Source organism: Telmatherina bonti (assembly GCF_933228915.1).
Source record: "Telmatherina bonti genome assembly, chromosome: 21".
Classification (NCBI taxonomy): Eukaryota; Metazoa; Chordata; class Actinopteri; order Atheriniformes; family Telmatherinidae; genus Telmatherina; species Telmatherina bonti.
The window spans coordinates 35,451,951-35,476,668 of NC_136630.1; the positions used below are offsets into that span (position 1 = coordinate 35,451,951).

The 24,718-nt window shown below is 44.4% G+C and overlaps 1 protein-coding gene across 1 annotated transcript in view; it reads left to right on the forward strand.

Annotated features, from left to right (window-relative positions):
• The window catches only part of LOC306771505 (ankyrin repeat and fibronectin type-III domain-containing protein 1-like), a gene marked incomplete at both ends in the record, with an annotated part of 55,289 nt that extends 30,827 nt beyond the window's left edge, over positions 1 to 24,462 (forward strand). Inside the window, 5 exons of the mRNA XM_079260671.1 lie at positions 15,483 to 15,573; positions 21,226 to 21,333; positions 23,871 to 23,970; positions 24,047 to 24,179; positions 24,424 to 24,462. Of these exons, the coding sequence (XP_079116797.1) occupies positions 15,483 to 15,573; positions 21,226 to 21,333; positions 23,871 to 23,970; positions 24,047 to 24,179; positions 24,424 to 24,462 (471 nt within the window). The remainder of the gene's footprint in view (positions 1 to 15,482; positions 15,574 to 21,225; positions 21,334 to 23,870; positions 23,971 to 24,046; positions 24,180 to 24,423) is intronic.
• Between the last annotated feature and the right edge of the window lie 256 nt (positions 24,463 to 24,718).

Genomic DNA, 24,718 nt, shown 5'->3' on the forward strand with positions numbered 1-24,718 from the left:
CCCAGGCCAGCTGAGAGATGTAATCCCTCCAGCGTGTCCTGGGTCTTCCCCGGGGTCTCCTCCCAGAGGGACGTGCCTGGAACACCTCACCAGGGAGGTCCAGGAGGCATCCAGACCAGATGCCCGAGCCACCTCAACTGGTTCCTCTCCATGCGGAGGAGCAGCGGCTCTACTCTGATCTCCTCCCGGATGACCGAGCTCCTCACCCTATCTCTAAGGGAGAGCCCGGCCACCCTGCGGAGGAAACCCATTTCAGCCGCCTGTATACGAGATCTCGGGCTTTCGGTCACAACCCACAGCTCATGACCATAGGTGAGGATAGGAACGTAGATCGACTGGTAAATGGAGAGCTTCGCCTTCTGGCTCAGCTCCTTCTTCACCACGACAGACCCGCATTACTGCAGACGCCGCACCGATCCATCTGTTAATCTCGCGCTCCATCCTTCCCTCACTCGTGAACAAGACCCCGAGATATTTAAACTCCTCCACTTGAGGCAGGACCTGACTCCCGACCCGGAGAGGGCAATCCACCCTATTCCGGCTGAGGACCATGGTCTCAGATTTGGAGGTGCTGATTTTCATCCCAACAGCTGCACACTCGTCTGTGAATCACTCAAACGAGAGCTCGAGATCAGATGCAACCAGCAGAGCTGCGTCATCTGCAAAATGCAGGGCCATAGGTGCAGCCGAAGTGTTGATGATCCCCTCAACACCTCGGCTGCGCCTAGAAATTCTGTCCATAAAAGTTATGAACAGAATCGGTGATAAAGGGCAGCATTGGCGGGGTCCAACCCTCCCCGGAAACAAATCTGACTTACTGCCGGCAATGTGGACCAAGCTCTGACACCTGTCGTACAGGGACCAGACAGTTCGTTCAAAGGAATCTGTTACCCCATACTCCCGGAGCACCCCCCACAGGAGCCCCCGGGTAACTGTCAAGTGCCTTCTCCAGGTCCACAAAGCACATAAAGGCTGTTTGGAAAACTCCCATACCCCCTCCAGGATCCCAAATAGGGTATAGAGCTGGTCCACTGTTCTGGAACAAAACCACACTGCTACTCCTCAATCATAGATTGAGACAGCTGATAGACCCTCTTTTCCAGGATCCCTCAAAAGACCTTATTGGGTCTATTTAGTCGAGAAGACACTGTCCCCGATGTCCACGCGATGCTGCAGAGACGTGTCAGCCAGGAGCTTTAAGGAACTCCGGGCGGATCTCATCCACCCCCGGGGCCTTGCCGCCAAGGAGCTTTTTGACCACCTCAGCGACCTCTGCACTGGGGATAGGAGAGCCCACCCCCCCTGAGCCCCCCAGCTCTGCTTCATCAGAAGACGTGTTGGTAGGATTGAGGAGGTCTTCAAAGTATTCCTTCCACCGACCCACTACGTCCTGAGTTGAGGTCAGCCTCGTGATTGGATGAAAGTCCTTCAAAACCAATCCAGATTGGACGTTGAAAAAATTCAGCTTAGCCGATTGGTCGTTTTTTGCCTAATGAGCTGAAAAAAGCTTCAATGGGGGTTCAGAGCTCTGCACCGGTTTGCGGTGTCCAGTTCGTTTCAGTCCATTGTCTTTCCTACAAAATGTTTGAAACGCTGCTCCTCCAATACCATTCGTCTCACTTCAGCCATTCAAGTATCAAACTCTTCAACCCATTCAGGAGATATGTGCTGTGACATTTGGTCTTTCTAACATGTACATTTTTCAAGTTATTCACAATTTCGCCAAATGTTAAAATCCTCTCCAGTGATTGGACAAAACAGAATTCAGCTCAGCAATTGGTCCATTTTGTGCACCGGTACACATATAGGGCATGGGTTCAAATGCAGCATTTAACATATAGTGCTGTTGTAGTTTGTTGGCTGTTGCCAAGCTGCTCAATGTGAACTATTGATCTCAGCTGCACACTTCAAGGAGCAAAGGAATTTATTTGCAAATGTCCCAGTTAAATGTGAAGGATTTGTTCCAACAATGCTCCCTGCAACATTTCAACACTTTGATAATTCTTAAACACATTTAAAAAAAAGTTTTTTATATTGAACAATGTCTTTGACATCTTCACTGGAGTTTAGTTCAACCTTGCACATGTTTTTGCATTCCCGCTAATTACACCTTGGAAGTGAAAAAAAAGGCGTTCCTATCCCAATTGGAAAAAAGTTCAACGCTTTTTCCAAAGCACAGCTAAGAGTACTAGTGGCGTAGTGAGTGAGTCAGTGTGCTCACGGGTTCAATCCTGATGTGGGGCAATTCTAAAAAATGTTGTCTGTTGTGCTTTTTTTTCTTTTCTTTTTTTTTTTTTCTCCCCCCAATTTCTTATACTTATGCAATTTCATTTCAATCATTCAGCACAGTTCAATAAATGGGCATTCACAGTTGTTATTATTTAAATAATAGCTGTTTTTAGTTTCAAATCCGTTCCTGTGATTAGACAAAATGGAATTCAGCTAAGAGATTGGTCCATTTTCTCCACCGGTACACAGGTACGCATTGGTATACAAGGCAAGGGTAAAAATCCAGTATTGAACATTGTGCCCCATGACGGTCAGTCACAGAGTGCTGTGTACTGTTCCATCAATCTGCTGTACTGCAAGGTGCACAGTTAAATTGTGAGTGGTCTGCACAAACAAGATAAAATATGAGCAATGTCTGTCTTTAAAAGCTGCACAAATAATACAGTGATTGTTTCAAGATTTAAAAAAAACTATTGAGAAATGACAGCTCAACATCACATCGGCCAAAAGGGTTAAAGGAGTCATCACCCGGAAATTGCACTTTTTCAAGTTAAAACGTGTGTATTAGTGTTGGGCGGAAGTGGTAACATCCCCGGAAGCCTTTCTGTTGAAGACGGCCGGGTTTTTTCGTCCGGGCGCTTTGTTCGCAGCAAAACTGTCCACAAGGCTTAAGTGTCGCAAATGCATTTTTTTTTTTTTATTTTCTCCCCGGGAGCTATTTGCATTAACCAGCCCCTTTTCCAGCCTAAGTACACCTGCTGGACCTGCCTCAGTTGCTATTAGCAACAAGCTGTGTGAAGATGTGCGAGCAGCGATCATGTCCACTGCTTGGTTGTCCGTTACCAAAACCAACATCAGAAGGGTTTTTCTCTCCTTCATCAGCGGACCAAACTACCAGGGACAGATGGATTACATTATTTTTTGCTGATAATGCACCTGCATCTCTGCCGGCTGCGGCCTGTTTGTGCCAAACATTTTGCTAACATTTGGGAAAACACCAGGTAAAGACGGCATCAACCTGGTTGGAAAGAGGGGGAATTGCAACTGTAAGCGGCTCAGCATCACTGCAGTCGGTAAGTGTCACTACTGCTGTAAAGTTCTGCTTTGTCGTGACTGAGACGTGACTTAATCTGATGCAGATAATGCTAATGCTAATGCTAACAAGACAAGCCTGAAGGTTTAACTTCCTGCGGTGTACAAATGAGACCCAGGTTTTATTTTCTTATATCTATCCTATGCTCTGCCACGTAAATGTTTGTAAATGACTATTTATTATTTTTCACGCCTGCTACCACACAGTAAGTACAGTATTCATGATGTATGTAGCTTGCTCTCCCCACCATGACATGCAGCTGTAATAATCATAATGATTATTTAACCATCATGTAGTCTGATATTGGCACCAACTGGATATTGGCAGGGAGGATATTTATTAGTTTTTTCTCTTTTTTTAAGTGATGTTCCACTACCTTTTTATTTCCATCATCAGATTTATTCACCGAACCAGAACGCAAACTTTTTATTTCTGACATCTTCACGTCATGTTTGTAAAACGGGAGCTGTGCAGGATTAATATCTGCAGCTGCAGCCTCTGTGGATGTGGAGGTCTGACTCCTGGTATGATGGATCTGAAAGATATGTTTTATTTTTATCTACATGCAGTGAAGACACAGAGGTTAGGGAAAATTGTGTCTGTGTGTAACTGTGTGAAATAAAATGATTGTTTTTAATATTCTATGTTAATATTTCGGTGTGTGAAAATCTGTTTTATTTAATAAGATTTTTAAAAAATAAAAGTATGCAAAGCACTTTGTGTTGCCTTTGGCATAAAAGTGCTTTATAAAGTTTGATTTGATCTATTTGTATTACAATATTTGATTACTCTTAAATTGCAGCTATTTACACCTACAATCTATTTATGTGATGATCTGATATTTTTATAACTTGTATTTGCAGATTTTAGTCCAGCACATCTCACACCATGCGTAGCACCAGCGGTCTACTGATGTCTAAAAGTTCATGTTGGAGCAGACTGACCCCACAATGCAGGCAACAACTGGAACACAGCTGTCATCAAGGACTTTCCACCCTCTCTTCAGAAATACAGGTTTGTCGTTTGTTTGATTAATTTTACATACAGAAAATGATAATAAATCAAACACATATACATTCTTAATGGAAGCTAAGAGGCACTTTTATTGCTTGTTCTGATGTCAGTATCTGATTCTGTGCAGAAAAGGAACCCAGACGACAGCAGTGAAGGTAACATCTCAGTCAGTCAGTCTGGAGGAAGATGATGATGATGAAGATGGTGCCGTGGAGGCTTGCTCATCCGGCTCCAGAACCACGAGAGTCCACATAAAACCCAGAAAATTCAGCTATTGTGTTAACAGAACCAATAACTAAGAGTGAAAATGATCATTTTTGTATACCAATGCGCACCTGTGTACCGGTGCAGAAAATGGACCAATCGCTGAGCTGAATTCCATTTTGTCTAATCACAGGAATGGATTTGAAAAAATTAACAAAAACTTGAATAACTTGAAAAATTTAAATGTTACAAAGACCAAAAGTTGTAGCATATATCTCCTGAATAGGGTGAACAGTTTGACATTTGAATGGTTGAAGTGAGGCAAAAGGTGTAAGAGGAGTAGCGTTTCAGACATTTTGCAGGAAGGACAATGGGGATGGGACCGAGACAAACTGGACACTGTGAACCGGTGGCCTGATGAAGCTGTTTTCAGCTCATTATGCAAAAACTGACCAGTCGGCAAGCTGAAATTTTTCAACATCCAATCCACATTTGGTTTAAAGGACTTTCATCCAATCACAAGGCAGAATTTATTTTTACAAAATGATAAATATCTCAAAAACTACAAAGATTTGAAATGACAAAAGTCATAGCACACATGTCCTGAAGAAGCTGTAAGGGTTAAAGATCCAAGCGGCTGAAGTGACCTGAGTGGTGCAGGAGGAGTAGTTTGGCCGAGTAATAATAAAAATGGGAACCGAATCTCAATGAGGAAAGGATACAGAGGGAACTAGATGGAGCGACACGCAATTAAAAAATCTATCAAGAACTTTCACACTCAATGGCTACAGCCATCAACAGAGTTATTTAGCAGTGTTGAGAAAAGCTGAAAAAGCTCAAAAGTGACTATCGGCAGCTCATGGACCACAATGGTCGGAGTGGATCAAACAGACAAGACTGGAAGTGATTCCAACCAATGAATACAATTTATGGTCAGCAACTGGCAAGCTACAAACCAAGTAGTTGATGGCCTCTAGGTCCTGTGTTGTTATAGATCTTGTCATTCACAACACTGACATCACAGTGATTTTGCACAAACCCCACCCATTTTATAGCTGGTACTAAATTGTAATGGAAAAGAAACAGGGCAAAGCTGAGATGAGTTGAGGCGAGAAGCTGATACTAATGGAAAAGAGGCAATAGTCTTAATGGTAGCCTAGGTGTTGATGCTTGTTCAATTTGACCAAGCCACCTACATTGTACTAATTTAATTTCAACTACTGTAATATGGATATGGATTTCCTGATGAAACAGACGTTTTCAAGTCTGTTCATTCCAAATAGAGCACTTGGCTCTCAGACTGCAGGTTTACTGGTGGTTCCCAGAGTCTCAAAGAGTCCTATGGGAGGAAGGGCCTTTAGTTATCAGGCTCCTCTCTTATGGAACCAGCTCCCACCGTGGGTTCGGGAGGCAGACTCCCTCCACACCTTTAAGATGGAGCTGAAAACCTTCCTTTTCCATGATTCTTATAGTTAGGATATGAGCATCTCCTGAGTTGGAGTCTGCATGTACGGGACCCAACTGTCCAGGTTCTGCTCATTGCTCTTATAGTTATGGGTAGTCTAGCCATCCATTACTTATGTAGCAATGGGGATGTTACCTGATGCACTGAGAAGTACCTCGCTCTATTTCTCTAATATATTAATGTATAAACATATGCCAATATTGCGTCTCTAACTTATTTCTCCTTTTTTCCACAGGTCTTCCTGAATAAGTGCAGTTGTACATGTTGATCTGTCTTTCCTGTCCTCTCCACCCCAACCAGTCGAGGCAGATGGCTGCCCTCCCTGAGCCGGGTTCTGCCGGAGGTTTTCTTCCTGTTAAAGGGGAGTTTTTTCCTTCCCACTGTCGCCTCATGCAGCTCAGGATGGAGGATTGGATCCAAGTCATGACTCGATGCAATCAGTTGGTTTCTATTACAGGATATGTATGAATTGGCTTGAAATTATCTGTATGTAAAGTGTCCTGAGACATTGTTGTGAAGTGGCGCTGTACAAATAAAGCTCAATAGAAAAATTGAATTGAATTGTTTCAATTTAGTCAATTTGAGTCCCCTGACATTCCAGCTTGTAAATCTTAAATGATACAGTTTTTGACTTTCCATGTTGCTTTAGGTGCAATGAAATAGATGCTGTGTGATCAACAGTAAAAGAATAAAACAACTGAAAGTATTAAAAACTAAATCAGACATATAGAAACACCTAACCTTTAAAATCCAACCCCCTCGGTCCATGTACTTTGCAGCTATCCATTTTTCATGTTGATGTCTGTCAAAAAACGGAAATCAGAACCTCATCCGTTTTCCAATATCCGTGTCCTGGAAGGTAAATAAAAAAGAAGAAAAGAGTAATCTCTTGTTTCTTGTTTGAAAATCAGAAATTGAAAAATGAAAAATAAGCCTTTCTCTGATTTTCTATTTCAGGTTTATGTTTACAAAAATCGGGAAATAAAAAACAACCGTTATTGATTTAGCCAAGATTGAGGTGGCTTGTACTGGAAGTACCTTCTACTTCTTCTGCTGTTGAAACTATATGGTTGACTTGCTGCATGTTTTGTGCAACCAAACCAGTTTTCTAGGACCACTATGGGTTTAGATGGCTACGGCAACTTGATCATAGAAATGAAATGGCATGACTTCTGGTGAAATCGATTTTGCAGACAATTTGGCCCTATTTGAAGCCTTTCAGAGAGAAATGTTTGTCGGTGTCTCTTGGAGCAGGGTCTTTCTAGTTACGTTAGTGATGACCAACTCCAAGTTGAAGTAGCTACAGGTGTTGCTGAGGTAAGTAGCGTCCTTGATTCATAATATATAATATTTCATAATGTATCAATCCTAACGGAGCCCTCCATGAGTATTTTTCTTCTTCTTTTTGCGTTATCACCATAGAATATACATGAAAGGTTATTGTTGAGCATTGCAGCATCACCAGCGATAAACTCGAAGGAAAAGATCATGGAGACGAAGATCTTCTGTGGCTTATTTATTTTTACATAACAAAAATGCACATCCTCTCTCGGAGGAGAGGATGTGCACAACTAAAAGAGGAGAAAAAAAAAGGTACTCTTCCTGGGCGTGCTTGCAGACGCAATGGTGATGATGCAGAGTGCGTCCTTGACCTGTAAAACAGCACCTCACTGTGGTGACAGTCACAAATAATATCCGTCTTGGTGATAACACAGAAATGTATTTGAAACATGACTACACAAATAAAGTATCGTAACAGTTATCATGCAATACTTTTGCATTTTCTCAACCATCATTAACCATTCTGAATGCGGTAGCAGTTGAGGTGCAGCCAAGAATTTCATATCTTCTGTATAGAGTCTATGAGGGTAATGCAAAAAGAAATAAAAGCGCCATAATCTTTTTTTGTTTGTAGCTACTACAGTTATCTTGTAGATACATTCATTAGGGGGCCCGGATCTTAATCCAACCCCATACCGGGCAGACTACTTTGGACAGAAACTGCACATGGATCAGAGTGAGAAGTTGGTGATGTTTGGGGTTACCTGTGGTTTAGCCATCGATGGATACAGTGGGAAATTATTGGCTCATTCCACTATGCCAGTAAGGAACAACCTCAAAATATATAAAGAAGTGTACAGGTATAGTGTTATTTGCTGCATGTGCAGTAATTCCAAACAGAAACACAATGTCATGTTTTGAGCATGTAAGAATGATTTTAGATCCTGATGCCTTAGGATTGTTTTTCTCGAAAACAGTTATGTAAACATATGTACAATTCATATTGTTTTGGTGTTTTCTTATTCTTTTTTTTTTTTCTTCTTCAAGGAAAGCAACAATGGCCTACAGGTTCTGGGATCAGCTCCGAGCAGACTGTTGGACACAGTTTCATCTGAGTCGTTTCATGCTGGACAAACTCTCTGGCTACAGATTTAACACAGATAGGCCAGAATTTCTGCTTGGTACATTGTCAAAATAGCAGGCTGTTGCTCAGCAGAAGAGACATTGTTAACAATTTTAATGAAATACTTCATCACACATTTCAAGTTTTCTTGCTTAGCTTACGAACTCTGGTCATTTGTCACATTGCAGCTTTTTTTTCCCCCTTTTACTTTCAGAACCATCGCATTGAGTGGATTTAGGTGGAGGTTTGTATGTTGAAAACATGAATGTTTTTCCCCTTTGCTATGAGCTAATATTTGTTAAACTAAAATTAGACTTTTGAAATATTTACTGTCTTTTCTAGACTACAAGTCACATTTTTTTCATAGTTTGGCTGGTCCTGCGACTCTATTAAAATATTCATTCATTTTCCTAACTGCTTAATCCAATTCAGAGTTGCAGGGAAGCTGGAGCCTATCCCAGCAGTCTCTGGGTGAAGGGCAGGGTACACCCTGGACAGATCACCAGTCCATCGCAGGGCCACACAGAGACACACAACCACTCACTCCTGGGGGTAATTTTAGAGTACCCAGTTAACCTATCATACATGTCTTTAGACGGTGGGAGGAAGCAGGAGAACATGGGGAGAACATGCAAACTCCACATAGAAAGGCCACTGACCAAACCCCGCCCCAGCCAAGGATCGAACCAGTGACCTTCTTGCTGTGAGGCCACAGTGCTAACCACTGTGCAGCCTCTATTAAAATATATTTAAAATGGATTTAAACATTAATTCAAATAAATTTAAAAATGGTCTCATCTCCTTCAGTAGTTAATTTCAGATATCTGGCCACACTACCTGTGTAGACTGGAGGAAATCCTGTAAAAAAAAAAAAAAAAAATGTTTATTCGTTTTATTTATCATTGGTATTAATTTTGTGGAAGAAATTTCTGATTACATATAACTTTTAGTCCACTGTGCATTGCCTATGTTTTCTTCAGGACACTTTTTGACTGATATGACTTAAACTCCATGTGGTTTATAGCCCAGAAGAATGTTAATTAAGCTCCAATATATGTATTTGTCACGGCGGGTGGTGGAGATGGTGAAGGAGTGGACCCAAACGCAGAGACGATGGAACAGGGATGCAGGTTCAGGACTAATTTATTTTACCTAGGAGACTAAGAACAAACAAGCTAAGTAACAAAATGATCCAGCAACCAAGGAATGAAACTGAGGGATATAAATACACAGAACAACAAACGAGACACAGGTGAAACAAATTAACTAAATGAACCCAGGTGAACTAAATCAATAGGAAATCTATGAAGCTAAACAAGAACCAAGGGAACTACACAGGAAAAACTACAAAATAAAACAGGAAGCCCGAAAACAAAGCACAGAAAAAACCCAAATCATGACAGTATTTGTCATAACTTTATTGGTGAATAAGAGTCAACTACTAAATTAAGGCTTGTCTAATACATCTGCAAGATCAAGAGGTCTTCAGGATGGGATTACAAAGTTCTGCGTTTCAACCCTGGCGTGCCATGTTGCCAGTGTCGGCATCAGCCACTTTGTTGAGTCATGATATGCCCATAGAGTGACAGGTGCTTATATTTTCATGCTCTTTGTAGGCTTTAGCCTGTTCCATCCTCCACGAGAAGCAAGAACTGAGTTCTTGTTCTCGAGGCTGCAAGAACAAGAAAAAACGTCTCTTTCGGCAGGTCCATCCATCCTCCAGGAGAAGCAGGTCTGCAGCGGGGAGGGGTCACTGCGGGGGGCGATGTCTGCTTTATGTGCCATGAACCCGGTTGTTACCTCCACCGAGGTGGTTGTTTCCCCGGCGTCTTTTTGCGCAAGATAACTTAAAAGGTTACGGAGGGATTTTATAAATATTTCAAGAGTTGTTGCAAATGTAAAAATGAAGAAGTGATTAAATTCTGGTGGTGATCCGGATCACCGTTTGGATCCAGGAATGTTTTAAAAGGATTCTTAAACATTGTGCTTGGTGGAGGTTTCCGCTCTCCGAGTTTCTAGTTTTATATTTAACGAGCAGCTTCGTCCGCGGCTGGGCGGGTCGTGCACGCAGCTGGGTCCGAGTGTTTTATTGGCACATGTAAAAATGTTGGTACTTTCTCACCACCTCGATCAGCTGTTTTATTAAAACAATCCGTTTTGCCGGCAACAGTAAAAACACGGAAGCAGCAACTCCACTTCCTGCTTTCTCTGTGTTAACCACGCCCACCTCACATGTCCGACCAATCACACCATACTTCTCGCAGCCCCGCAAGAAAAAAGTTCTGCAGCCCGGTGTGTCAAGAACTGTCCTCAAACACGTCCGCGAGAAGAAAATGACGTCATTTTCTTCTCGGAGCCTCGAGAACAAGGAAAAAGTTCTGGCTTCTCGTGGAGGATGGAACAGGCTTTAGTTTATCTGTCTTTATTCATAATGGTTGAAGGCAAATCTATAAAGCAGTATTGATAAAATCAGGGTTTAATATACTGGAAATTAAATATTTAATTCCCTAAAATGAAACTCATGTTCCTTTCCCCATTTTTATAACATATTGCAGGGAGACGGATCCCCAATGTTTTAGCATCAGATGGCTGTCCAGTCGAGCTTGCCGAGAACCTTCTTCCATGTGCTTCAGTCGCAGCAGACGGTAGTATGATGCTGAGGAGGGTTAATCTCTGACTAAGATCTCAAGTTTTAGAACAGATCCTTTTATGACTGATGAAGGAAGACAACAGGCTGGTAGGCGATTTTCAGAGGCTTTTGAGGACATTACAGTATTATTTGATGGTGAAATCAATGACAACCCAAGGGCCTTTCTGGATGCGCTGCAATACCTTGTCCATGTATGCAGTGAATGAAAGACAAAATGCAAATTACTTTAATGGATCATTTATTCCTACAGAGTTAAATTTCTCTCCCAATGAAGTGATTTAAAAAAAGTTGAATTTTCTTTTCTTTTGCACTGCACAATTTAGACATATTTAATCCATGAATGATATAAGAACAATCAACTGCTACAGTAAAATAAAGTGCATGTGTTGAATTAAAATGTACAGCAGGGCTATCAGAACTATATCTGAAAGTGCAAAGATTCATAAATAACTAGCTCAGACTAAACTACAAAGGTTAAAAAAAAAAAAAAAAATCAATTTAATGATTCAATGGATGCTAAGGCAGCATCCAGACCCTTAACATAGTGGATGTTGGTCTCAGAGTCGGGGCTTCTGCACTTCAGGCAGTGGTCTGCATTTAGGAGCCACTGCCCCACACAGGCTCCACGCCCTACCAGTGAACGACAACACCTACTGAAGGTCGGCATACAATCCTTATTAAGATAATATTAACACAAACAGATTATCCAAATTTACACATCAAAGTTAGCTGAAGGTTATACCTTGTACTTCACCAGTAGGCCTGCTTGTACTACATACCTCTACAAACAAGGCAAGAAAAAGCCTCTTCTGCTGGCTGAATGTTCCAACTCCTTGACTTTACTTTTGGCCATCTCAGACAGCTGATTGATACTATCTGAGATACTTTGGAGGCTCTCAGCAGCACCCTTCAACTGTTCAATTTTACCTATCACCTCCTGAAAATGACTTTCTTCAGTCCTTCGACGTACACAAGGGAATAAAAAGACAAATACTATAATATGATAAATATTTTAAGATTTCTGTGCACTTAAGAAGCTCACAATGTAATTCACAGCCTAAATCGGATTTTGTTAAATACCATTTACTGTTTTACCTTGTTTTGGCCGACCGCCCATTTTGGAGTTCTCTAAAATCATTTTCCTGCAGAGCAAATATCTTCCCGGAATTTTTCTTACAGTAGTGGGAGCCGAAGGAGTCTGAGAGCATGTTAGAAATGACTATTACAGTTATAAACAAGTAAAGAACTGAACAATCAGAGTATGCAACTTACCTCTTGTTCCTTCTGAATCCAGGATTTCAGGGTAATGTTGTCTTCATTTTCTAAATCCTCCTCACTTTGGCTTGAATTCCCTCAACAGTCGCATCAGCTTCCAAAAAGCACATGACGACTGTTCTGCATGTGGCTGGTTTCCATTAATCGCCTCTGCAATGTGGACTGACCTAAAGACGGACAGGCAGACAGATATTATTCTAAGAGGAAATTGATCTGACAGCAGACAACCAAATCTAAAAAAATACCAAATCCAAAAAATAACAATTCCACATAACAAACAAATAATATTCAGCTCTTTTGTGGTGGTGGTATGGGAAGGGAGTTGTAGAATGTCATTTGTTTATATATTGTTGGATAATATTTCTGCAAAAATATTACTTTATTATTGAAACCATAACCTTTTAGACTAGTCTGGAAAAACCACTTGGTCTTGGGATCCCACTGGTGGTCTTGAACCCATTGAGGACATAGATGGAGAGGGAAAGGAGAAAGGGACAGGTGATCTGTTTACAGGGGTCATAGGTGTCCTACTTGGCCCCTGATCTCCTTGCTCCTCATAATGCCCCGAGTTTGTGAGGTTCACGAAGAAAAATTTTCTGAGACCTCTGGGAGGACGGTGTGTTGGTGTCATCAGTGATGTACATACTCCCAGCAGTTACCTGCATAATTGTGTACAAAAGGACAACAAATTGCATTAGAAATGAACTATGATGTTCCTTTTTTATTTAGTCAGGCAGTAAAACAACACACCGCACAGCACAACATCTTTCCAATAAGTATTAATGAAAATCATATGCCTACCATTTAAAACAGAATGTACTCAGTAATCATAGTTCATTTAATTTATTAATACCTGGAAATTTCATCTCATATCTGTTTATTGTCATCATACTGAGCAGTAATACAGCCAACAATATTTTTTTCAAATACGCCCCACTGTTGCCATTTATATCGCTGATTGCTTGATTTTAGAATTCCCACATTTTCATGCACAAAACAAAAATATAAAACCCTCCCATATCTTCATAGAATAGAATAGGAAACCATTAAGGTTAAAAATTGGTTAAAATAGCTAAATTAAATGTGAAGGAATTTTTTTTTTCAAACCGAGGCTAGAAAGACAACAACATAAAAAAGCCATGATTTGAGCACAGAGTGACAATAAGATAGTTTGCAATAAGATACAGAGTGTGCACAGATTTTTTTTTCCTTTCTCATTTAGCACATCACTTTCTGTTCACAAGTTCCCAATTCTTTTTAGTCAAAAAATTTAAGCTGGGTGCCCTGGGCAAAAAAGTGTACAAGTTTATAAGGTAACATGCAGAAAAATCACAATGTCATCTTTACCCACCTGAAAAATCCTGAAAACTTTCTCCCCTGTCATATCGTCCTCTCGTGAACTGACTCTTCTCCCTCCACGAAAAAGTACAAACGACTCCATCATTTGGTCAACATGAGTGTTTTCAGGTTAAATCTAACGTCTACAGTAAACTGAGCACAGCAAGTTCACCGTATCACCAGAAGGAAGGCTAGTTTCAACAGCAAAAGAAGTAGAGGGCCCTTCTGGTACAATCCAGACCGCAATCTTGGCTAAATGAATAACGGTTATTTCTTTAATTTCCCGCTTTGTGTAAAAATAAACCTAAAATAGAAAATCAGATAAAGGCTCATTTTCTGTTTTTCAATTTCCGATTTTCAAAGAAAAAAACAGGTGATTACTCCTTTCTCGTTTTTTGTTTACTTTCCAAGAAACGGAAATTGGAAATCGGATGAGTTCCCAATTCTTGTTTTTCAACATCAACACAAAACATCGGTGGCCGCAAAGTACACCAACTACCCCTCCCCTTACTGACTGAACAGTAAAGGGCCAAATACCAGTCCACACTAAGGAGGAGTGGACAGCCCACATGCTGTCCCCCCCCCCTTCTCAACCTGAATACTCACACACTAATCACTAATCATCTTGTATACAGGCGGCTGAAATGGGTTTCCTCCGCAGGGTGGCCGGGCTCTCCCTTAGAGATAAGGTGAGGAGCTCGGTCATCCGGGAGGAGATCAGAGTAGAGCCGCTGCTCCTTCGCATCGAGAGGAACCAGTTGAGGTGGCTCAGGCATCTGGACCTCCCTGGTGAGGTGTTCCAGGCACGTCCCTCTGGGAGGAGACCCCGGGGAAGACCCAGGACACGCTGGAGGGGTTATATCTCTCGGCTGGCCTGGGAACGCCTCGGGATTCCCCCGCAGAGTTGGCAAATGTGGCTGGGGAGAGGGAAGTCTGGGCTTCCCTGCTTAGGCTGCTGCCCCCGCAACCCGACCCCGGATAAGCAGCAGAAGATGGATGGATGGATGGATGGATAATCACCCTGAAATAGTAGATGTGAAACATGGTATTGTTAATGCTTAATTTAACTTCCACACCTGACTGTGACAAATGAACAGGTGTAACATCATGTAATGGATGCATAAAAATAAAGTGTCCGTCCAATAAAATGGTTGCAGCTCTACATATAATTAAAGTAGAAAATAAAAAGTGCAAAGGAAACTAACAGAACCTATATAAATCTACAATGCACCCATATTATCTAAATCAGTCCTTTTGTGGTTACCTGTACTCGACATCTGGAGGTTCAAGATTTCAGAATAAAGTTCTCAGCTTATTCTGGCGTGCAGAAAAGAACCATTATCCCGTTGTGTAAAACCCTTATTTTACATGGGTGTAGGGTGAATCCCCGAAATGTTCCAGCTTCGATAAACTTTTTCCTCACTGCGCTGAAAGAGCTCCGTGCCTTCATGGTTTCCGCTGAAAAATCTTGAGCAAAGAATATTTTGTGACCATCGTGGCTGAGTTGTGTTGAATAAAATCTCATGATCTTGAAATTGCAGAAGATGAATGATAACAGTTCTGCTTTGATTCGGTCTTGGTCTTGCTAGAGTGTGATGCACTCTTTCCAAGGTGAACGATTTAGCAGGATCGAGCCCCAGCCATATCAGCCACATGTGCTGGATGTATTCAGTCATGGCTTGGGTTTTTGTCAGCATTTTCTTGGAGCCCTACCAGTCTTAAGTCCTTTCTCTGAACACGATTCTCTAAGTCTTACATCCTAGACTCAAAATAGGCGATGTGTTCAGCCTTTTTCTTTGTGATGTTTCAGGGTCGACTCTATTATGTTCGAGTGTCAGCATTCAACATGAAGGGCTGGGGTCCACCTGCCTCCTCCCTTCCTCCATCTGCTGCTCCGTCCAGTAAGTTTATATATCACACAACTGCTTCACCTGCTTCCTTCATGCTCTGTCTGATACATTATTACTGAAACACCATCAACACAAAGAAGTTCCTGAAATACGGATCTGTCCTCCACACAGCAGGGGGCGCTGCTGCTCCATCTATCACTCACATTATACCGTGCTGTCTCATCTAAGTGCTGAGTCCTACTCAAGTCATGATCCAGCTCTGATCCACTATTTATCCAAAGTCCTGAATCAATTCTAATCCAGTCCTGAACCAGTCCTATTTTTTGCTCAGTTCTTTCATGGTTTCATTTTGAGTACAGCCCTGGTACCAGATCATTTCCAGTCATGGTATGAGACCAGTTCTAGCCAAGGTACTGGAGCAGTTTTTTCTGTTCCAGTGCAAGACTGGTTTCAGTACAGTCCTGGGGCTTCATTTATGAAGCAGTCGCACAAAACACGGCGTACGTCAAATTTTTTTGAGATTTATCAAAACACGGCTTGGCGGTAAAACGTCCCGACCTCCACGCCAACTCTGACCCCGGCGTATGACAACATCTGGAGAAACGGGAAACGGCGACACCAAAGGCAGAAAATAAAAAGAAATCTGAGCCATTTGTTCCAAATGAAACGTAAACTTTCCCCCAGAATGTTGGACATTAACAGCATCTGCAGAAGAAGAGAAAAAGTTCCTCCAGCACGTAAAACGTCCAGCAGTAAAATGTTCTGAAACCAAGCAGTTCTACATGTTAGAAAAGCCACATCACACAGTTAATAAGTCGTACAGAAGCTGCCGTACTAATAAAGCTCTACATGAAGACCTGCAGGTAAAAGGAGGCGGTCGCCATGACAACAGCCCATCATCAGGCTGCTCAGGTGTTTCCTCCACCTGCAGATACAGAACATGAAGTGATGGTTGGATATAAAATGCTCCCCAATGTGGCTTATCTGTCCCTGCTGGTGGACATGGAACATGGAGACTCTGGACTCCAGTCCGGCACCTTCCAAAGGGAAGGGACTGACAGGTCGGGTCCGCTCCTTTTCCCAACCCAGAGCAGAGGAACAGAACTATGTTCTCCACAGCCAGACATGGTGTAGCGGCCATCGGGCAGATGGAGGCAGGTGGAGGTGCCTCCATGCCCAGGAGGAAACCTGTTGTACAGCTGCAGATGTGTGCAGATAGTGGAGACGCTACATAACATGCTACTAAATGGTAACGTGTCCCGTTCAGCTGCGACCAGCGCTGTTGTCCCCGACCTCCAACCATCGTTCGTTTGTTCGTTCGTCTTCGTGCCACTTATCCGGGGTCGGGTTGTGGGTGCAGCAGCCTAAGCAGGGAAGCCCAGACTTCCCTCTCCCCAGCCACATTTTCCAACTCTGCGGGGGGATCCCGAGGTGTTCCCAGGCCAGCCGAGAGATATAACCCCTCCAGCGTGTCCTGGGTCTTCCCCGGGGTCTCCTCCCAGAGGGACGTGCCTGGAACACCTCACCAGGGAGGTCCAGGAGGCATCCTGACCAGATGCCCGAGCCACCTCAACTGGTTCCTCTCGATGCGGAGGAGCAGCGGCTCTACTCTGAGCCCCTCCCGGATGACTGAGCTCCTCACCCTATCTCTAAGGGAGAGCCCGGCCACCCTGCGGAGGAAACTCATTTCAGCCGTCTGTATACGAGATCTCCTTCTTTCGGTTACGACCCACAGCTCATGACCATAGGTGAGGGTAGGAACGTAGATCGACTGGTAAATCGAGAGCTTCGCCTTCTGGATCAGCTCCTTCTTCATCATGACAGACCGGCGCAGAGTCAGCATTACTGCAGACGCTGCACCGATCCGTCTGTCCATCTCACGCTCCATCCTTCCCTCACTCGTGAACAAGACCCCGAGATATTTAAACTCCTCCACTTGAGGCAGGAACTGACTCCCGACCCTGAGAGGAATATCCACCCTATTCCGGCTGAGGACCATGGTCTCAGATCTGGAGGTGCTGATTCTCATCCCAGCCGCTTCACACTCGGCCGCAAATCGCTCAAGTGAGAGCTTGAGATCACGACCAAATGAAGCCAACAGGACCACGTCATCTGCAAAAAGCAGGGACCCAATCCTGAGGCCACCAAGCCGGATCCCCTCAACACCTCGGCTGCGCCTAGAAATTCTGTCCACATAAGTTATGAACAGAATCGGTGATAAAGGACAGCCTTGGCGGAGTCCAACCCTCACCGGAAACAAATCCGACTTACTACAGGCAATGTGGACCAAGCTCTGACACCTGTCGTACAGGGACCGGACAGCTCGCACAAGGGGGTCCGGTACCCCATACTCCCAGAGTACCCCCCCACAGGAGCCCCCCAGGGACACGGTGGAACGCCTTCTCCAGGTCCACAAAGCACATGTGGACCTGACCAGATGAGGCCCCTGGTTGGGCAAACTCCCATGCCCCCTCCAGGACCCCAAAGAGGGTATAGAGCTGGTCCACTGTTCCGCGACCAGGACGAAAACCACACTGCTCCTCCTCAATCCGGGATTCGACTATCCAGCGGACCCTCCTCTCCAGGACCCCTGAATAGACCTTACCAGGGAGGCTGAGGAGTGTGATTCCCCTGTAATTGGAACACACCCTCCGGTCCCCCTTCTTAAAAAGGGGGACCACCACCCCGGTCTGCCAGTCCAGCGGTACTGTCCCCGATGTCCACGCGATGATGCAGAGGCGTGTCAGCCAGGACAGCCCCACAGCATCCAGAGCCTTAAGGAACTCCGGGCGGATCTCATCCACCCCCGGGGCCTTGCCACCAAGGAGCTTTTTGACCACCTCAGCGACTTCAGCCCCAGAGATAGGAGAGTCCACCCCTGAGTCCACCAGCTCTGCTTCCTCATTGGAAGACGTGTTGGTAGTATTGAGGAGGTCTTCGAAGTATTTCTTCCATCGACCCACAACGTCCCAAGTTGAGGTCAGCAGCTCCCCATCTCCACTGTACACAGTGTTGATGGAGCACTGCTTCCCCCTCCTGAGCTGCTGGATGGTGGACCAGAATCGCCTCAAAACCGTCCAGAAGTCTTTCTCCATGGCCTCGCAGAACTCCTCCCATGCCCGAGTTTTTGCCTTGGTGACAGCCGAAGCCGCATGCCGCTTAGCCCACCGGTACCCATCAGCTGCCTCCAGAGTCCCACAGGCCAAGAAGGCCCGATAGGACTCCTTCTTCAGCTTGACGGCATCCCTCACTGCTGGTGTCCACCAACGAGTCCTGGGATTACCGCCACGACAGGCACCAACGACCTTACAGCCACAGCTCCGGCTGGCCGCCTCAGCAATAGAGGCACGGAACACAGTCCATTCAGACTCAATGTCCCCCGCCTCACTCGGGACATGGTTGAAGCTCTGCTGAAGGTGGGAGTTGATGCTCGCTCTGACGGGGGACTCAGCCAGATGTTCCCAGCAGACCCTCACAACACGTTTGGGCCTGCCAGATCTGACCGGCTTCCTCCCCCACCATCTGAGCCAACTCACCACCAGGTGGTGATCAGTTGAAGCTCCGCCCCCCTCTTCACCCGAGTGTCCAAGGCATGTGGCCGCAGGTCCGACGATACGACTACAAAATCCATCATTGAACTGCGGCCCAGGGAATCCTGATGCCAGGTGTACATATGGACACTCTAATGTTGGAACATGGTGTTCGTTATGGACAATCCATGACGAGCACAGAAGTCCAATAACAAAACACCATTTGGGTTCAGAGCCTCCCAATCCCTCCATTCCAGGTCTCACTGTCATTGCCCACGTGAGCATTGAAGTCCCCCAGCAGAACAATGGAGTCCCCAGAAGGAGCACCCTCCAGCACTCCCTCCAAGGGCCCCCACCCGAAGGCGGAGGGAAACTACCCTTTCATCCACCGGGGTAAACCCCAACGTGCAGGCACCAAGCTGGGGGCTGATGAGAATGCCCACACCTGCTCGGCGCCTCTCACCATGAGCAACTCCAGAGTGGAAGAAGGTCCAGCCCCTCTCGAGGGTTCTGGTTCCAGAGCCCAAGCCATGCGTCGAGGTGAGTCCAACTATATCTAGTCGGAACCGCTCAACCTCGCGCACAAGCTCAGGCTCCTTCCCCACCAGAGAGGTGACGTTCCACGTCCCTAGAGCCAGCTTCTGCAGCCGGGGATCGGACCGACAGGGTCCCCGCCTCTTGCCGCCGCCCCGCTCACACTGTTGGAACCAAACTGCTGCCAAACGTCTAGAAGTGATGCAACATATCAGAGGTGGACAATTCTCATTTATTCACAAGTTTAGTCTCATTTCTGTCTTCATGTCTCCGTCTCCTGCACCTCCTCCTCTGCCAGGACACGCCTGCTGGGGGGACAAGGTGGAACCACTGCACTCTCCGACCACATCTGCAGCGCTGCAACCCAGCTGGGACACACAGGAACACCAGTATGTTCCCAGTAAATAAACAGGAGTCAGAGACGTCTCATTTATGTCCGTTCATTTTATAATCTGAAACAAAGGAATGAAGCACTTCCAGCATCATCTGGAGCATTTTGTTCCAGCGTATCTCTGGATTCCTTCATTTTCCCGCCAGCTTCTAATCTGTGGGAGTGGGCAGCGGCCCCCCTTCCTCCTCCTGTGGACCAAGATGCACTTTCTCCCTACATTTTACTGTCTGACCACTTTATTTGTCCTTTCTGGATAAGTCCGGTGGTCTGATGAGACGCTGACCTCCTCTGTCTTTCTGGTGGTGGTGATGTCCATCCCGTCTCCACCAGATAAAATACTTTTACATTTTACAGCTTTATCTGTTAGAATTTCTTCCTCATTTTCCATTTTTTCCTGCAGAACCGTCATGGAAATGAGATGGATTAATATTTATCAGGGCGTCTGCCTGACCTTTTATGGCCAACATGTGGGCGTGACCAGATGTTCCCTCACGTGGCAACATTTAGTGTTGATCTGATTTATGGAAGAAACAGGCGTGGGACGTGCGTGCACATTGCTTTGTAAATCGGGAAGTTTTTTTGCACCACATTCCCTGTTTTCCATACGTACACCACCTGTAGTCATTGTTGCTACGCACAGTTTGATAAATGAGGCCCCTAGTACCTGGTACTGATTGTAGCTACATTTTAGAAGTAGTTACAATCTTGGTACCAGACCAGTTCCAGTCATGATACTGGACAAGTTACAGTCCTGGTGCCAGACTACATTCAAACTTTGTACTGGACTAGTTTGTTAACTGCAGCCTGTGGAGCTGAAACATGTTTTTTCTTCCTGTTCCGAGCATTAGATATAAATTCTATCCCATTGTATTCTAGTCATTTAGCAGACGCTTTTATCCAAACCGACTTACATATGAGAGTGAGAACAACACAAGCATGAGATCGAACAGTAAAGGCCATCATAGGACTGAGCTGGTGAACTGTCCAGTTGGACACTGGTGTTGACATATAGATTTACATCCGATTCTGAGATCAAAGCATCAGTTTCTGTCGTCACCCTTCTGTCACAGAGCTGCAGTCTTGAGCCGTGTGGTCCTTTATGTGTTTGTCTACAGAATGTGTGTGTGTGTGTGTTTGTGTGTGTGCTCCACCAATAGTACGTACAGAACTTTTCTCCTGGACTTGGACTTCAGCACCACATTTACACCACAGGTGTCTGTTTGTTGAGATATTTGGTTCTGGTTCCAGACTGGAAGGACAGCGATAGCCGGGACCCCAGGAGGCTGGGCCATATTGAGGCCATGGAGCGTCTGCTGCAGCAGGTCCGAGCCACGCACGCACACTATTGCTGCGGAGGTAAGTGAGTCCGGATGTTTCCGGCTGTGTTTGAGACATCAAGTGTCTGTAGTGGGCACCTAATTCTGCCATCATCCATCCATCCATCCATCCATCCATCCATCCATTCATCCATCCATCCGTCCATCCCTCCATCCATCCATCCGTCCATCCCTCCATCCATTCATCCATGCCTCCCTCCATTCATCCATCCATCCCTCCATTCATCCATCCATCCATTCATCATCCATCCATCCCTCCATCCATCCATCCCTCCATCCCTCCATTCATCCATCCATCCATTCATCATCCATCCATCCATCCCTCCATCCCTCCATTCATCCATCCATCCATTCATCATCCATCCATCCCTCCATCCATCCATCCCTCCATCCATCCATTCATCATCCATCCATCTTTTTGACAGTTTGTTAAAAAAATCTTGAGCTCCATCCACCTGGGGAAGGCGAGTACCAAGTTGGTCCCGGTAGAAACAGCTCTTGTGGTGCAGCTGCATATGCAAGCATTTTTATGAATGAACACATTTTGCCAGGTAGAAAGTCTCTCCTGCTGGGCTCAGTCTCTAGCTGTGTTTCTATTACTCCTAGAATTGCGCAAATCTAAATAATAAAATAAAAAACTGACAATGGAAACACAGATTCACAGTGTAGACTGCTTTCGGCAGTGTGTCAGTATAACATCAACTAATATCAGGATAAAGAAGATATGATGAGCTTGTGCCATGCTGATACATACTGCTACTAGAACTCCCTGAGCTACTAAATTGTTCATAAGTCTGAAGTCCCCCACAGCTCATCAATTAAGTGTTCTTGCGTAAATTATCACTAATAATGCTTTACTTGAATAACTGCACCCCCTCCAAGAGCGCACAAAAGGAAATTATAGTCAGTATAAAATATAATCTTGTAGCCATCAGCGTTTTTGGATCTCTAAGAGCATAATGATTTGGACAGCAGCTGATCAATCAAACTCAGCTGATTTAACACATAAAGGAGTTGTTTTCCACTGATCAATAAAGTCAAGTAAATTAATTTTAGAGGAATAAAAAAGTTCTAAACTGTCTTGTTTTATTCTAGAAGTCTAGAAGTGGACACACTCACTCAGCTACCTCACTCACATCCAACATGTCTATGGCAACGTGTCCAGACACTTAGCACTTAGATCAGAACTTCACACAGGGCAAACACAGTATGGTGGGTAGAACAGGAATGTGCATTACTACAGAGTTTGTTAAAGTAAGTTTGTTTCTGACATTTTAAGTGGAATGCATGGCTTTACTTTGCTACCCAAAAAAGTAATATTGTTACTGTAAAACATAACTGTAAAGCATTACTTTGTAATATATAACCCCCTATACTATTAGGGAGATGGAGGGTAAGATGAAAAGAGAAAACTATAACCTCCGGCTTGACAGCTAACTGGAGAGCTTTAAAAAGATTTAGGAAAGATGAGTGAGACAGACTTTGTAAAGCTGTGGAAAATCCTCTCCAGCAAGTGGATGACCATGTAGCCATGTAACCAGGTAGTGTTTCAGAGTTAGCTACATGGCTACTAGACTACATGCTTACCTAACCACATGCTACATGGCACAATTCTTGTAAAATCTTGCTCCTTGGACAAGAATTGCAGCATATGCACTAAACATCATTCAGTGGAAACACCAGTAAATAGCAATTGTGAATTGTTGAGATGTTAGAAATGTCCATTTTATTTAGCAAAAAACAAATGAAAATGTAGCCAATATGAACTGGCTCATTGGGAAAATGCCTTTTTATTCTACAATGGTGCTATTTGTCCCTGACTGGCAGCAGTGGTTTTAAGATTGTAGACTGTCATAAGGCTTTCCTGGGGAGGCAGTGGCTCAGATGGCAGAGCCGCTTGTCTCATGACCTGATGGTCAGCGGTTTCAGTCCTGCATTACCATCGCTACTATGTTGTGTAGAGACTTCAGAAATGATAATGAAGTCGCTTTGTGTCAAACATTTTACAAATCAGAGAGCTTAAATAGATAGTAATGTCCATTCAGGAGAAGAAAATAATGATGGTCCCTTATGTCTGCAATAAAGCCAAAAAGGTGTTTCTAATCTGTTGAAAGTGGTATTGTGAGGAATGGAGCTAAATAGTAATGTGAACGGAGTGTTTTACTGTGTAGACTTAATGTTTTCATAGTGGAATTGTTTGTTGAATCCACTTTAAACTGCTGAGTTCAACCTTTAACGTGTCCACAGATTTGCTTCTGTGGGGTCTTCCTGTAATCGAAGGCAATATTATGTCTGTAATTATGTAGATAATGTAGATAATTATATGCCCCTAATTAGCTGCAATCCAAAGCAGCACTACTGTCTATAGATTGGCATCAGTGGGGTGGACCAGAGGGAAAGAGAGTCTGACCGGGAAGCCAAGATGACACCCTGGTCAGACCTGAACACCCTTCCCGATCAGAGAGACACCTCCTGTCAGGTGTCCTGATTTGGTCTGAGTCCACCTAGAACTAGGCAGAAGCAGAGCTGATGATTTATCTGTCTTATGGTCTACAGACACGTCCAAGCTGCAGAACCCCAGCAGGAAGCAGTCTGTCTCCAGAAGCCTCAAACACCTCTTTGATTCCTCCAACAAGTTTGTGAAGACACTGAAAAGGTTTGTAGAGTAATAAATCAGATTAAAGATGCTGCAGGTCACATGTTCTCCTGTAAATCCTCCTTCCTGTGTGCAGGGGGGTGTACCTCGCCGCTGTTTTCTATCATAAGGACAGTTTACTGGTGACGGCTGAGGACCAGATCCCCATTGTGGAAGTGGATGACTCCTACAGCAGCTCCCTCATGCAGGACTTCCTCTGGTTCACAAAGGTAGGTAACATGACCCTCAAAGTCCAGAAACATTCATCTCACTTCCACTCTGAAGGAATCTGGGAAAAAAACAAAACATGTAAACTAATCAAAGGTGAAAGTTTGAATGCCGGTTCAAACAGATGTGATGTGAGTTTGGATTTGAACAACTGTATGAAATCAGAGTTAGGGAGGTTGAGGGGGGTGGGGGGTTCCAGAGATGTAGGGCAGTGCAGCTGAATGCTCGGCTCCCCATGGTACCAAGGCGCGCATAGGGGACGGGGAAATAGGTGGAGAAATCTAGGAGAACGGACTGCTATGTTGATGTGTAGAAGGTGAGAAAGGTAGGGAGACACAAGGTTAAGGATGGTTGTAGGTGAACAGCAGAGCTTTGTAGTGAATGCGGTAGATGACGGTAGATGACGGGGAGCCAGTGGATCTGCTGCAGGACAGGATATGATGTGATGGGTGGATTGGGTTCTTGCAATGACCAAGTCTGCTGCATTCTGAACCAGGTGAAGTTTATGGAAGGTACTTTGGGGAAGACAGAACAGAAGGGA